Here is a 14802-nt window from a genome sequence, read left to right as displayed (position 1 = left end):
ACTCCTAGGGCCTGTGGACAATAACCTGCCCCCCCTTCCCCTAGCTACCCAGTCCTAACTGTAACTGCTACTAGCTATTAACTAGCTACTCCCAACTCACCTGCAGCTGACACACCGCACACACTGTCAGCCTGCAGGGATCCACACTGACACACACACTGCACGCACTGCGCCCAGCACATACAGCGACACTACTCACAGGCAGCTGCAATCACACACAGCCCCTGGATCCCGCAGCAAACACACTGCTTGCACACTGTGCCTCTTTGACAGTGCCCACAGCCCTCTCCGCTGTGGCACTGCCAAACCTGCACCTTCCACACTCAAGGGTCACCTCCCTAGTTAAGGCGTCCCTCTTCAGTTACCCCCTGCCCTTTACCCGGGAATTGGGGCCTGCCTGGGAATCTAGGGAGGACCCTTACCTGATGCAGGAGCCACGTGCTCCCTGCACCCTTCCTACTCCTTCCTCTGCTCTGCCCTGACTGCTGTTGCAAAGCCCGGGAAATGTATCTCTTTTCCCGGGCTGAGCTTCCTTCAGCCCTATTGGCCACTAGGGAGCACCTGACCTCTGCCTCCCTAAGCCTCCTGGGAATTGTAGTTCCCAGGGGCTGCCTAATGCATTGGGGCCGCGTGCGCGCTTCCCTCGCGCATGCGCAAACCCCTAATGGCCGCCTCAACCTCTCTACTACCTTCCCTACTCTCGCGCGACCTCTCCCTAGCCCTGGAGTCCTATTGCGCGCTGGCCGCCTCCTGCGCATGCACGAACCTACGCGCAATGGCGGCGCACTCTCTCCTAGCCGCCGAGCCGGTGGCAACGCGATCGCGGCCCTAGCGACGGCCCGATCGCGTCCCCGGCAACCGCAGCTCCGATCTGCTCCCTGCTCTGGCCCCCACCCTCGCGAAGTGCCGGCGGGTCCGTCAAGGCCTCCGGCGGCACCCGCTACCGCACGGCACTCGCGGAGGGGGGCCAGAAAGCTCAAATTTACCTCGGGGCTACACATATTACAGTACATGGACACGGTGTGGGGGCACGCGGTGACGGGACAGTGACATTTCTCCTTATTAGAGTGGCCGAGCCACTAATGTTATAGTATAAGTTAATTAAGGTGTTATAAGTGTTCTTGCCATGATATGCAATAAGGGTTTATCCGTACTTTACAGTAAACAGTTCCAATCATATGTGTGTTGCTATTGTTCTTACCCAGGGGAATCTTACACAATGGGGATCCTGGATAAGTGGAGGCGCTGCCGATAAGATAACTATTACCTCAGGCTCCCAGTTAGCGGAGGCCCAGATCTCCTTGAGCCAACAGGTGTGTGCAGTACCCGTAGTCACTCTTGAGCGTAGGAAAGAGGGCTACAGATAGATCAGGGGTATCCAACTACAGTCCTCAAGAGCTACCAACCGGGCCAGGTTTTCAGGATATCCCTGCTTCAGCACAGGTAGTGCTAGTCAACGACTGAGCCACCTGTACTGATGCTGAGATATCCTTAAAACCTGACCTGTTGCGGAGTCTTGTGGACTGGAGTTGAGCGCCACCCGCACTAGTGTAGCGGTGTTCTGGGAGGGCCTGCCCCAACCCTATAATTACAATCGGGATCCTTTATTCAAGGAGCTCTGTGGATATGACCATTCCACTGGATTCCATTAGCTAGGAGCTTCTAGGATATCCTGCGTCTGCCCTGTTCCTTTGGAAGGATCTTGCTGGGATTCTTGATCCTACTTTCCTCCAACCTTTCTAAATCGAGTAGACTTCATCCAGATCCCTGGTATCTCGATAAATATTTGGCAAGTAAAAAAAAAAAAACCTATTAGGAATAATAAAATAAACCCCTGGGATTGCAAGTAAGAGCCCTCTTACAACTGCCTGTATATCGTATAACTGAACTCCAAATCAACTGCAATATTCTCCTATTACCGGGTGTTTTATAACATGCTCTCCCTTCCGGAAGATTTGAGGTTGGGAGGAGGGGACGTTTCAGATGACTGTAATATTTTACCGCTTTACTACTTGAGACCAATTAACCCCATAGTAGCCAAACTCCATTTCTCTGCCTGTGATTGTCAAACCCTTGCATTTTAAAATATCGGGTATTGGATAAATATGGAAGCCAGGTTTCTGGATTTCAGTTTCTCCGGGTATTTCCTGACCTCTCCCCCCCGGCGCTACCAGAGGTGTTCTTGCTATGTGTTGTACCCACTGGCGCAAAACCGTTAACATGCAAGAATAAAAATGACGACGTTTCGGTGCTTGGGGTCTAAATCCCCCTATTTATGTCTCGGTGTTATTTTTTTGAACATTTATTTTTATGGATCATATGCAAGTATCCATGTTTGCGCTGTTGTTTTGTTTACTGGGTGATGATGGTCTTTGCTTACATCAGCAGACTGATCCAGCCAGTGTACAAAATGACATAGTGCGTTCCAGCTGTGTTGAAATAGTCCATAGCAGGGGTGACTAAATCCAGTCCCCCCAACAGGTCAGGTTATCGGGATATCCCTGCTTCAGCACAGGTGGCTCAATCAGTAGCTCAATCTCCGACTGAGCCACCTGTGCTGAAGCTGGGATATCCTGCTAACCGGACACTTGGTAGCTCTTGAGCACTGGAGTTGGCCACCCCGGGTCCATAGGGGAAGCCTGGCTCACTTCTGTCTCCCCATCCCTTTTATTAACCCCTTTCCTGCTGCTAGCGCCGTGCCCGCTCCCGTCCCGGCGCAGAAACGGCTGCGGCACCTGTTCCGGAGTGTGCGCGTAATCCTTCCGCATGTCATTTCTAATCTCCGCTGTGTCTTTTTTTTTTTTTTTTTAGGTGAAAGTTACACAAGAGCTGAAAAACACTCAAGCCGAACAGATGTCCAAACTGCAAGCCAAGCACCAAGCAGAATGCGATTTGCTGGAAGATATGAGGTAAGAAGACCTTTCCAGCAAACACAACATTCCTGTCTTCTCTCCTCTCCCCCCCTACTCCCCCCCCATCCTCTTATTTTTGGAAGAACAGTTGGTTTCAGCGAAGTCCGGGAACTGACAATGCAATTTACTCTTGGCTTTCCTGCCTGGGCTTTGGAATTGCCACACAGCTGGAAATGTTAACTGTAACTAACAAACAGCCAGGAGCATTGTTACAGCGGTCGGTACTCCCGCTTCCGTAATCCTACAAAAACAAACCGTTTTCTAGAGCAGGGGTACCCAACTCCAGTCCCCAAGACCCTCCCCCCCAACAGCTCAGGTTTTAAGGCTAACCCAGCTTCAGCACAGGTGGCTCAGTCCAAGACTTCAGCTATCTGTGCTGAAGCAGGGATATCTTTAAAACCTGACCGGGGGGAGGGGGCATCTTGAGCACTGGAGTTGAGCGCCCCTGCTCTAGATGGGTATTGCTGCATTGATCAATACTTGGATATTTGGCTCAAAACTGAAGAGCCCATCCAGTCTGCACTTTCATTTGCTGTAAATTCTTGGGAGCAGGGAGGAGGGGGGGTGGGGGCGTAATTTTATATACAGTAGTCTGAAGTAGTCGTTTAGAATAAGGCCATTGGACCTCCCCATTGGTGGCTTTTTGTCCATATCCTATTTAAGATTACCTTGTTTCTGCCCTTGGCATTTTTTTTTGATGTTTTAAGAAGGTCTAATCCACCAGATAAACAATTTTGTTTTTATTTAATGCTACTTTTTCAGCATCATAATGTAAAAAAGGTCTTTCACCGAGCTCGGCAGTGGCCATATAAATCCAACCTCGTTATATTATAGAGCTGCTTAATTACTTCTTTGACGGACCACAGCAATTGGTTACTGTACATCGTTCAAACTTATCCAAATCTGTTTTCCGTTGTTCCCTTAATGGTTTTTTTGTTGTTGTCTGAATTGACAACTTGGAATGCTTTCTTTCCAGCAGCAGAATTACGGATTGATACATCCTAATTCATAGTGACGCTGCAAAACCTACAGTACATTGTTATACAGGGTAGAATATGCAATCGCAGCGATTGTCCAAAGGAATGTCGTTGCCATTAGAATGTTGGTTTGATGCCAGAGATAGAGCCTGGAATATGCAGCGTCCACCGAGGTCGGAACAAGCTTCAACTGGGTTTCTCCTACATCAAAGACCAATTGCCATTCGGCCTCACTACGTCTTTGATTATACGAGAGATGCATGAAGTCTGTTTTTGATTGTGACCCAGAAAGATCCTGATCGGTTTCTGCCACTTTCTTACCCTTCACGAACGACCGTGCAGACAAGCTCCTTGAGTATAACTGCAGATATACTGTAAATACACATTCCCTGTTCTGCGGGAGACTCTTGGACATTGTGCAGCAATGAACCTGAAAGATGGACTTGCAAGTGAGTGCACCAAGGCACAGATTTAATATAATGTCCAACCTAGTCTGCCCATTTTGCTACCTGTTGTGAAAATTCGAACCCTACTAAGTCCCCCGCTTTCTGCCATATTCAGGATAGTTCTATACCAGGCATTTTTACATTCCTTTAGCATGATACGTTCAGCGACACGCAGAGCTAAGAATGTCTTGCAGAAATACCAAGCCCATAAACCTCCCGTTTCACACACACTTCTTCCTCCGGGACTCGGAGGTTCAGCTTGGATATGGTCTTGGTGTTTTGACATTGGAAGCAGCATGTAAACCAAACGCAGTCTGATTTGAAATATGCAAAGTATTTACACCAGTGTGAGAGTGACTGTAAATGAATACAATGTGAGATTAGGAACTTGTCATGCAGGGCAGTGTTACTCAAGCCCCCCCCCCAACAGGTCAAGTTTTCAGGATATCCCTGCTTCAGCACAGGAAGTGCAGTCTTCGACTGAGCCACTGGTTGAACCACCTGTGCTGAAGCTGGGGTATTCTTAAAACTTGACCTGTTGGAGAGGGGGGGGGGAGGGAAGGGGCTTTAGAACTGGAGTTTGAGCACCCCTAATGTATTGTTTAGCGTCTCTCTGGCACATAGAGAAAAGGAGTCCTTGTATGTGCAGTTTCTGTGGAAGCGAGGGTTCGATAATTGCTGTTAAAAAGGCTAATAATATGCTTTTGAGGTCTGCCGTTCGAAATCGATTTAATCTGTAATTGTGTAGGCCTGAGTAAGTGATAGATTTTTTTTTTTGGGTGTGTTTTTTTTAGTTGTTGTATTCACCTGTAGAGTTTTTTTTTTTTTTTCTCTAATGCTTTAGATGAGAAAAACAGGATGCATAGTAGATTGAGTGCATTTGAAAAAACCTCACTGTACAGATTAGCTGAAATAGTCATCAAAACATTGTGAGGTATAGGGGAATTCATTATTTGATGTATTAATCCTTAAAAAAAAAAAAACAAAACAGTTCAGGAGTAGAGGATACTGTGGTGCTCCAAAAGTCATATGTGACCACATTAAATTGTGTCAATAAATCCAATAGGCGTCAGGATGCTTATGTATCATCCATACCTCAAAATGATGACAAAGTGCTTCGGCGTGAAACGCGTAGGTGGTGCGTTCATGTAGCTCCTGCTTTCTTTGGAGGTCTGCATTAAATAGCTGATCAAAGCATTTTGGAGGCTGCCTGGGGTTATTTTGAATACTAGTTACTGGCTGTGCCCTGGCTGCTGCTATACCACCTTAAAAAAAAAACCCACACAATTCTTTACTAAGGCATAGCGATATGACATGTGACCGGTTTAATAAAGCACAGAGCCAGCATTGCACTTTACATCTGTTATTCACACGGGTGAGTTTGGGCTGGGTTGCTACAGTAGCTCTGTATTGTGAAGAACCTGACACAATGGGTGGGATTCACTATGCTCTGATAGTGCCATTCAGGTCAGTAGCAGCTAAGGCAATACCCGGTGTATTTGTGTAAATCTTCGCAAATGACCCCTGTGCACGGAGCTGTGAAGCAGTCTGTGCCTGGCTCGGGAAGATCAACAATTAAAAGAAGGGAAAGAGCCCCCTGTTGACGGCCCTCAAATCAGATAAGGTGTTTGTTAACGCCAAACAATAAAACGTCACTTTTTTAGTAGATGAAAGTTAAGAAGCAGCGACGTAATGAACATATCACACACAGGCAAAGTACTCTGGTGAGATGCTTAGTGCTTCAGTTGCAGGTATGGGGAAGGGATATTGTGGTAGGCAATACTCCATTACCTTAGGAACCCCTAGTACTGGGGCGTTCGACTCCAAGCACCCCTCCCCCTCCCCCCCCCCCCCAACAGGTCAGGTTTTCAGGATATCTCAGTTTCAGCAGAGGTGGCTCAATCAATCCCTGCTGCAGCACAGGTGGCTCAGTCTTCAACGGAGCCTCTGAGCTGTCTGTGCTGAAGCTGGGATATCCTGAAAACCTGACCTGTTTAGTGGAGGGTGGGGCTTGAGGACTGGAGTTCAGCAGCTCTGCCCTAGTATCAGCCTCAGTCAGCAGAGACTAATGGTGCTTAGTGTTAGTCATTGCGGTACTGAAGTGATCCGTTACAGAATTAATAGTTATATTAGGGTATAATTCAAATGAATACATTCTACATCACTAGTAATATGTAAGGCATATCCCTTTATTAATTGAATGGAAACGGTAAAGACTCAACTGTAACAAAAAAGGGGTTACTGTGTATCTGAAATGCCACGGAAATGGTTAGTACTAATACAGTGGTACTTCAGTCTCGGTAGCGTATAGTTCAGAGTGAGTTCGTTCATTATTTGAATGCACCTGGACTGTGTGAAGGGGATACCTGTGGGTAGACAGTTTAAAATAGAAAATAGAGAAAATAGATTTGATAAAATCCCTGGAGACTGTGGTACTGTACAGGCGGTCCTCGGTTATCCGACACAATGCGTTACTCAAAATGGCGTTGGATAGCGAAACGTTGTAAAGCGAAACACGTTTTCCCACAGGAACACTGTTTAAATGAAAGGTTCCGTTCCTGAAGGCATTTTTAATGCTAAAATACACAAAATATTTTACACAGACAATATGATATGCAGCACACACATAAATTATATAGTGCATATACTGTATTATATATATATATATATATATATATATATATATAATATAAAAATATAATATAGTATAATATATATATTATATACACATAAACAACTTCGCAAAGTGTCGTGTGTATATATATATATATATATACACACATACACACACAAATAACGTTGCAGAGCATTGGATAAGCCGTTTTGGCGTTGTAAAAATGAACATAGGTACGCATTGCATAGCGTTGGATAAGCCATTCGTTGTAAAACGAGGACTGCCTGTACTTATAGATCTTGCTTGAGGAGAAGCTGTGAATTATTTTATAAGTTGAACACTGTTAGCAGGGTTTGTAGGACACCCTAAACTAATGTTTAATAAGGTATACTTAAGTGCTCAGAGGATGATTGCTTATATTGTCCTGCTAGAGTGTTATAGCGATCAATAGTTCGTCTTAACTCAATATTGCCGCAGCCTGGATCTGCAATAAAGCAGTCAGTCGACTGCAGATTTTATTAAAGCCACCCATGAAGAGGCATCAGTAAACGCGAAATGTACATCGGTGCGCATGGTCCGACAGTGACACCATTACAGAGGATGGGAGAGAACGCGGGTCCTAGGTTCGTATGTCTCCTGTGTAGAGCTGTTACGGGATATATATGTAACGGATATTCCACCCCACCCAATCGCAGATATAGTGTGAGTGCGGGGAACCTACAGTTACCAGGTGTGGTGCTTTACCTGTTAGGCTCACAAGAGGGCTGAGCTTCCGCCACGGGGAACCTGGGGCAATTATATTATTAGTAACCCTGTACTGTGTGCAGCGCCTCCACCTGCGATGGTTCCTAGCAGAGCAGGAATTGTTCCTCGCAGGACACATATATCACTCCACACAACGTATGTAAACAATTAATGACTTTACTTTGCATATAATAACCATAAGCAGATGCACGTATATCAACAGGTGTCCCTCCCTAGAGGAGACACTGACTACTGCGCCTCGCAGGACGCTAGCCCCCTATCACCGGGTGATCCCACCCCGTGTCCAGTAACCCCACACAATGTCCCGCGCTCTTCAGAGAAAGGATATGTGTGACTGCGCAGTCACTGTTAAAGCTAATAGGATGTTGGTGCACTTGTTGTTACGGATTACCTGCCGAGCACTCCAGTGCTCGGGCCTGCAACTGGCTTCACAAAGGATCAGACGAGCTCCTACACGACATCCAGGATCCACCCGCGTGGTGATCCGTCAGGGGCGATCCCACCCTGAAGATAGTCCAGCTCTCTTTAATGGCAGAGACTTGAGCCCAAGTCTCTCAGCAGCAAACGCAGCGTCCGCTGTGTCCCTAACTAGCAAATGGCTAATGCGGCAGGGTCCCTAACCTAGGGCCTGTCCCTATGGCACTTAACTACTGTTGACTCAGGGCTTATCTAGGGCCTAGGGGGCTGCAGGCCTAGTGCAGGGAGTCACTGACTCCTGCACCCTACCTCCTTCCCCTAGCTGCTCGGGTCACCAACTGACAAAACGTGCTGCAAGCCCGCCAAATGTATAAATTCACCCTTGTGCAGGGAGATCCTACAGCCCTATTGGCTACCTGGCGTCACCTGACTCTGCCCCTGTGCACCCTGGGGGCTGCTACTATTGGGAGCTATTCTCCCTTGCGGGGACCTCGCACGCATTCCCTTTGCGCAGGCGCCAACCTCTGTAGTGGCCGCCGGCTATCACAACCTGTTGCGCATGCGCAACTACATTGAAGATGGCGACGCCCTGCTCGGGAGCAACCGGGGACTCGGAGACGCCGAAAGCGCTCCCTGCAATGGCCCCCACCCTCCAGAAGCGCCGGCGGGTCTGTCGCGTGACCCTCGGCAGCGGAGGTAAGAGGAGGGGGGGAATCGCGGGACAAGGGGACCTGGCTACATGTAAAACCTCCAAATTGATTATTCCATTGCTAATTGCAGAAGGTCTCCCCCCTTCCTTTTTCCTCTACTTTCCCTGACACCGATTCTATCTCAGAAAGATGTTGGCTCCATTCCTATAGAAGTTTCTGCACCGCATATTGAATCGGGGTCATAGCAGTTATAATAGATGTAATAATGGATAATAACCCTCCACCATACATCCCAAACCGTGACCGAAGTTGTACAGAAAACGTATGCGGCGAGCGTGCTCCGTTTCATTAGGAAATGTTTTCACGCGCATGCGTGGGACAGGATATTATTGGCATACAAATGGATCATTGCAGGGAGCACGGGTGTCGGGATCACTCCGGTGGCAGCCCCCGAATCCGTTGCCACTGCATTGCACAGCGTCGCTGACCCCTAGCAGAGGTTACCGGGTTACCACGGCTTGTTTACAGTCTTGGAAAATGCAGCATAGCCGCATCCTTGGTGTTCGCTCAACACGTCATCAAGATCGTAGCATGTTCTTGTTCAGAGGAATGTATGTTGTTATGTTGGCTCAAAACCTGTACGTTTGCTAGAGTAGGGGCGCTAAAATATAGTCCTCAAGCCCCCGCCAAAAAAAAATCAGGTTGTCAGGATATCCCATCTTCAGCACAGGTGGCTCAATCAGTCCCTGCTTCAGCACAGGTGGCTCAATCAGTGATTGAGCCACCTGTGCTGAAGCTGGGATATCCTCAAAACCTGACCTGTTTGGGGGGGTCTCGAGTTGCGCACCCCTGCCCTATTGCGCTGTATTGCTAACATGAACACGGCAAAAGGAAGTTAAAAAGCTTTTTGTTTCTACTTAAAAGATTTAATAGTCATTGCTCAGTTTCTCCTTTTGCTCAATAATATTTGGGCACAATAAGTGAATGGTGGAAGTAGCACAGCGTATCCACGTTACACACATGTCTCTCCATCACCATATATTTTTACCTGTACATGTTATGATTCTGCAGATATGTTCACTAGGTGTCCCGCTAGAATATGGGTTGCTATTAACCTGCATTATTCTTTAATTTATACCCATGGGGGACATGGCTCTTGGCTTTGCCCAAAAATCACTTTTCTGTAACCCTTTATTTTATTTTTTTAAATCTTTAAATGTGCACCCCTCACTCAGCGGCTTAAAAACAGTCATCAGTGTGGTTGTCTTAATTACAATGGTTACGCATCCTTAAAGTCACTGTCTTGTCTACTTGTATCTTGTGAAAAAATGAATGTTTTTGCTTTTCTCTGCGACAGCTGAATTCAGGCATGTCTGCTTCTCATGTTTACCTGGTTCTGATTAATGACGGCTTTATAATTACTTTGCTGACAGAACAATTTGCCTGGGGGGTTTGAGGGTTGACTGTGTTTATCACTGACAGACATTACATACAGATTGTAAAAACAAGCGAAACGTCTGTTTACTATGAAATTGTAAAAAAAAAAAAAAAAAAAAAAAAAGTTTACATATATTTAGTGTTGATGGGTTCCATTTAGCCTAATAAACATACCACTATCCTCAGTTCATTTTTGGGAACTGTCCCTTTAAATCTATTTCTAGATTCCCTGGTTGTAGATTAGTGTTTTTCAACCAGGGTTCCCTGGGCATCCATAAAGGGTTCTCTGCAATTTTCAGATCATTTGAAAATGTTACCAAATATAGAAGAATTTACAATGCATCGGATCTCAGACGCGCTATTAGAGAGGGTTGTGGTTCCTTACAATGCATCGGATCTCAGACGCGCTATTAGAGAGGGTTGGGGTTCCTCAGCATGTCACAATATAGTTTATAGGGTTCCTTAACCAACAAAACGTTGAAAAACCCTGCTGTGAAGCATTTCGCGCCCTGGTGTAACCCTCTTTGCTCTTAAGGAGTTTACATCAGTTGACTATGGCTTTTCTCACGGAATGGGACACCGACCCAACAAGCCAATCCAGGTCTGCTGCTCCGACAACTGCATGTTTAAATGTCCCACGCGGGACCGCCACACTGCCTAGACAGGCCGGTCCGACGCGCCATCTTTAAATGTCCCGCAGGGTATTTACAGATGGAGCGGCCTGTCTAGGCAGTGTGGCGGTCCTGCGCGGGACATTTAAACATGCAACGGTCGGGCGCGGTAGACCTGCCTTGTCGGGCGGTGGTCGGGTGCAGGAGCGGATATTGCAGCGAGGTGTCCCTGCGGTGGAACGCCGGTGGTGCTTTGGTCGCGGCGAAACAACATCCTAGCCCACTTTTCTCAGTCTCTCATACCTCATCAGGGTGCTGGGTACGCCAAGGCTGGGCGTCCATATACTGATGGAATAATGAAGGGCGGCAGTAACTTGTTTATAGCACAAACAGGAGCTTTATTACCAGCCGTTGACCATGCTCTTCACTTCAAGACATTTGTTACTATATACACTTTAACGGGTGGACAACCATGTTTGTGTAACTCTCCCTGCCCGGCTTCCTGGGGAGATTACATCGTTGTGATATGTATATGGCTGCTCTGCATGGGTTACCTTGACTCGGGTAAACAAAGGAACTGTCCCGCGCTCCGGTAAATAGTCCCAGCACCCGTAGGTGTCAGTGTGGTCACTTGGGAACGGAATGGAGAGTGCAGATGTAGACCTCCTAAGTTAATCAGGGCTGGGAGGGAAATCCCTTACCCTCTAGATGCTCTCCGATCTGGGTCCTGCTCTCCTCTGTCCTCCGTTATCTAGCGTGCAGCTTTCAGAGAAAGCGAACGGAAGGAAAGAAGATCCGGCGCCACTGCAAGTGACAAACATCCAGGTAACTTCCGGGTTGATTGAAAAAACCACGATCTCCCCCTCAACGCGTTTCACGCTATAGAACAGCGCTTCGTCTTGGACTCAGGGGCTGGATACAGGCGGCTGGGCGATGAGGCAGCAAGGTTGTATAATAACGGGCGCCAGGAACTTTTATAGTACAACTGTCATTTATTTGTGTCCCCAACTCGGGGACCGCTCATTCATATATGGACAACATTGCACTGTATTTTACATCAGACGTACATGAATACTGTTCTTCCATCAGCGCCCACTCTTAACACTCCAATGGAGGTCCATATCTTGTTTGTTCCTTGTGCCAAGCTGTGCTCACCACAAACAGGACGAGACCCCTGTACTGAGATGGGAGTAGTAACAAACACCAGCCACAGGCACGGGGGCCACGTCCGGAGTGTAGGTTTGCCTTGACAGCCGGGTCAGGGATATAGAGATCAGTGTAGTCTGTGTACTTGCCGAGTTCAACGTAGGAGATATCCGGAGCGTAGAAGGTACTTTTGCCGATGTCAGGAGTGGAGAGTGGTCGAGGTGAAATGCCGAGTTCAGGATTAGAGAGGAGCGAGGAGTCAGATAGCCAAGATCAGTGCAGCAGTGCAACCCAAAGACCCAAGGTTGCAGTAGTCAGAGAAAGCCGGTTCGGTACACAGAAGATCAAAACTGGAACAAAGCAACAGGACAGGAACAAGGCAGGAACAGCAAGGGTGAGCACAGGTAACAAGAATCTATGCTCAGCCAATGTTCCTGTAACATTGTTGAGCATATGGGCAGGATCAGCCAGCCCCTAAGGGGGTGGAGTGGGGGCGCGGCCCCAAACGGTGGCCGTGATAGGTCTAAGGCTTCCAAGAACAGGTGTAGCTGTGTTGCAGCTAAGGAATGCATCTATGAGCAGGTGCAGCTGTTTGTGCGGCTAATGAATGCTTCTATGAGCAGTTGTAGCTGTTTGACAGCTAGTGGATCTTGACACGGAGCTTGTCACGTGCGAGCTCCACGCGCAGTCAGCGCGCGGTGCGATCCAGGGGCGGAGCCTGAGTCCACAGTGTCGGATGACGCCATTTTGGTGCGCGTGCATGCTGCGCGCGTTTGATAAGGAATGCGGTCCGTTGGTACATAGCGCATGCGCGGTGGTGCTCGGGATGATGCGCGGGCGGTTGCAAGTCCGTAGCCCTTACACCGGGCCCCCCATCTCATTGCTTTAGGACATCTCTCCTTTTTATCTCGGTAATACTACGTCATTTGGGGATCCTAGCTGGTCTGGTATATGTAACCCAATACCTTGGTCTTTATGGTAACTGGCACTTCAGCCTGAGAGGAATGCAGATCAGCGTTCGAGTCGATACACCGGCATCCGGGAGTCCTTATTACTGAGGCCCTCTGTCGCATGCCGTTTCATACTTAGCAACTTACACTGGGCTACCTCAGTCTTCTCTAGGGATCCTAACTAACAAGGTTACTATCTCTGTCTATAACATAACAACATAGGGGGTCCTGATCCATACTATTACTGTAAGAACATTAGTGTTTACTCCCCCTGAATGCTCCTCTACTCTTGTGCTCCTGGAACCTAACCTTCTATAACCGTCCCTATTCATTAAATACCCCTGCGTGACATATGGATCACCATAGCAACCAGGGCGGCACCCAGCATATACTAATACTGCTGGTAACCCTTTAGGAGGGGGGTTACGTTGATACTTTTTAATTCTGCCCTAGGTAATCCTAACTCATGCTAGGTAGGTGCTTAGGCTTGTTACTGTCATCTTAAGTGGCCATCTTCTACTTAGTGTCACTGACTCTTTAGATCAATAGAGCCCCATCTTAGGTTACTCTTACGATCATGAACTGTGGGATCACTATCCCCGGTACAAGGTACTTCGTGCCTCTCTTAAGTATGCTGTGTAGGAGACAACAGGGGGGCCCTCAGCAGGGCTGCTCTGATTTAGACCCCAATGGCTATTACTTGTATAACCCCAATAGGACCTAGGCATCCTCTGTAGGGACCTGTATGCTTCTGTACTTCTATGGCTACGGATGCTAACTGGATGGGACACTTCCCTAACATCAAAACAACAAACAGGAACAGGACATTATTTCTATACGTTAACAATACACTGGAACATCTATACATTACAACTGTGAGGCTCCTCCAACTGTCACTCCCAGGAACCTAACTTCTAGAACCTTCAGTCTCACTATATATATATATATATATATATAAAACAGTGTTCGACAAACCTATACATTTGCTCGCCCCGGGCGAGTGGATTTAACCCCCGGGCTAGTAAATATTGGCCCAAGCAGCACACGTTTGATACTAGGTGGCGAGTAGATTTTTTGGTGATTTGTCAACCACTGTGTGTATATATGTATATATATGTATATGTATGTATATGTATGTATATGTATATATATATGTATATGACTATATGTGTAGAGATGTAGAAAAGATCAGGGCACTCACGCAATATCCACGGATTGGATAAAGAAAAAATAAGGTAATCAGGAATTAGAAAAAGGCTTTATTAGAACATTAGATGGTGTTCAATAAGGAACAGTCTCCTTAAGAAAGCGTGAAACGCGTGGGAGGACTGTTCCCTGTTGAGCACCATCTATTCATGTTCTAATAAAGCCTTTTTCTAGTTCCTGATTACCTGGTTAACCTAATTTTTTCTTTATCCAATCCGTGGATATTGCGTGAGTGCACTGATCTTTTCTACATCTCTACCTGTCATTTCCTATTATCGGCGGCACCCGGAGGGAGGAGAAGGAGGTTCCTCTGAATCCGAGGATGTGCGGCGTGGATTGAAACTACCAGCAGCGGGACTCCGGGTCGGAGGAGGTCAGAAGGAGGCAAGAAGATTTTCCCTACCTTCATTACCCCATACTTAGTCCCAGCAACGCAGCTGCATACAGTACATTGGTGGGATCCTGTTCAGGTCCTTACAGGGAGCGTAGCCACAGTTTCCAGGACAGATACTTCCCCCGACAGACCATGCGCTATCTCTCCCCCCGATCCACATATAGCTAGATAGGCTAATAATTACACACCCCGGAGCGCAAGAGAGCGCCTTTGTACATCACAATATATATATATGCATATATATACCCTGATGATGTCACTGATCATCATAAATACA

At 47.2% G+C, this 14802-nt stretch overlaps 1 protein-coding gene across 9 annotated transcripts in view; it reads left to right on the top strand.

The window, feature by feature from the left end:
• The window catches only part of FCHSD2 (FCH and double SH3 domains 2), a 237785-nt gene that overhangs the window by 15550 nt on the left and 207433 nt on the right, over positions 1 to 14802 (top strand). For all 9 annotated transcript variants that reach the window (XM_075592710.1, XM_075592708.1, XM_075592703.1 and 6 more), the window contains exon 2: positions 2812 to 2909. In XM_075592710.1, the coding sequence (XP_075448825.1) occupies positions 2812 to 2909 (98 nt within the window). The remainder of the gene's footprint in view (positions 1 to 2811; positions 2910 to 14802) is intronic.

Source organism: Ascaphus truei, chromosome 3, assembly GCF_040206685.1.
Source record: "Ascaphus truei isolate aAscTru1 chromosome 3, aAscTru1.hap1, whole genome shotgun sequence".
Taxonomy (NCBI): Eukaryota; Metazoa; Chordata; class Amphibia; order Anura; family Ascaphidae; genus Ascaphus; species Ascaphus truei.
Note: the sequence above shows the minus strand (reverse complement) of the source record. Positions and strands in the feature narration are given on the sequence as shown.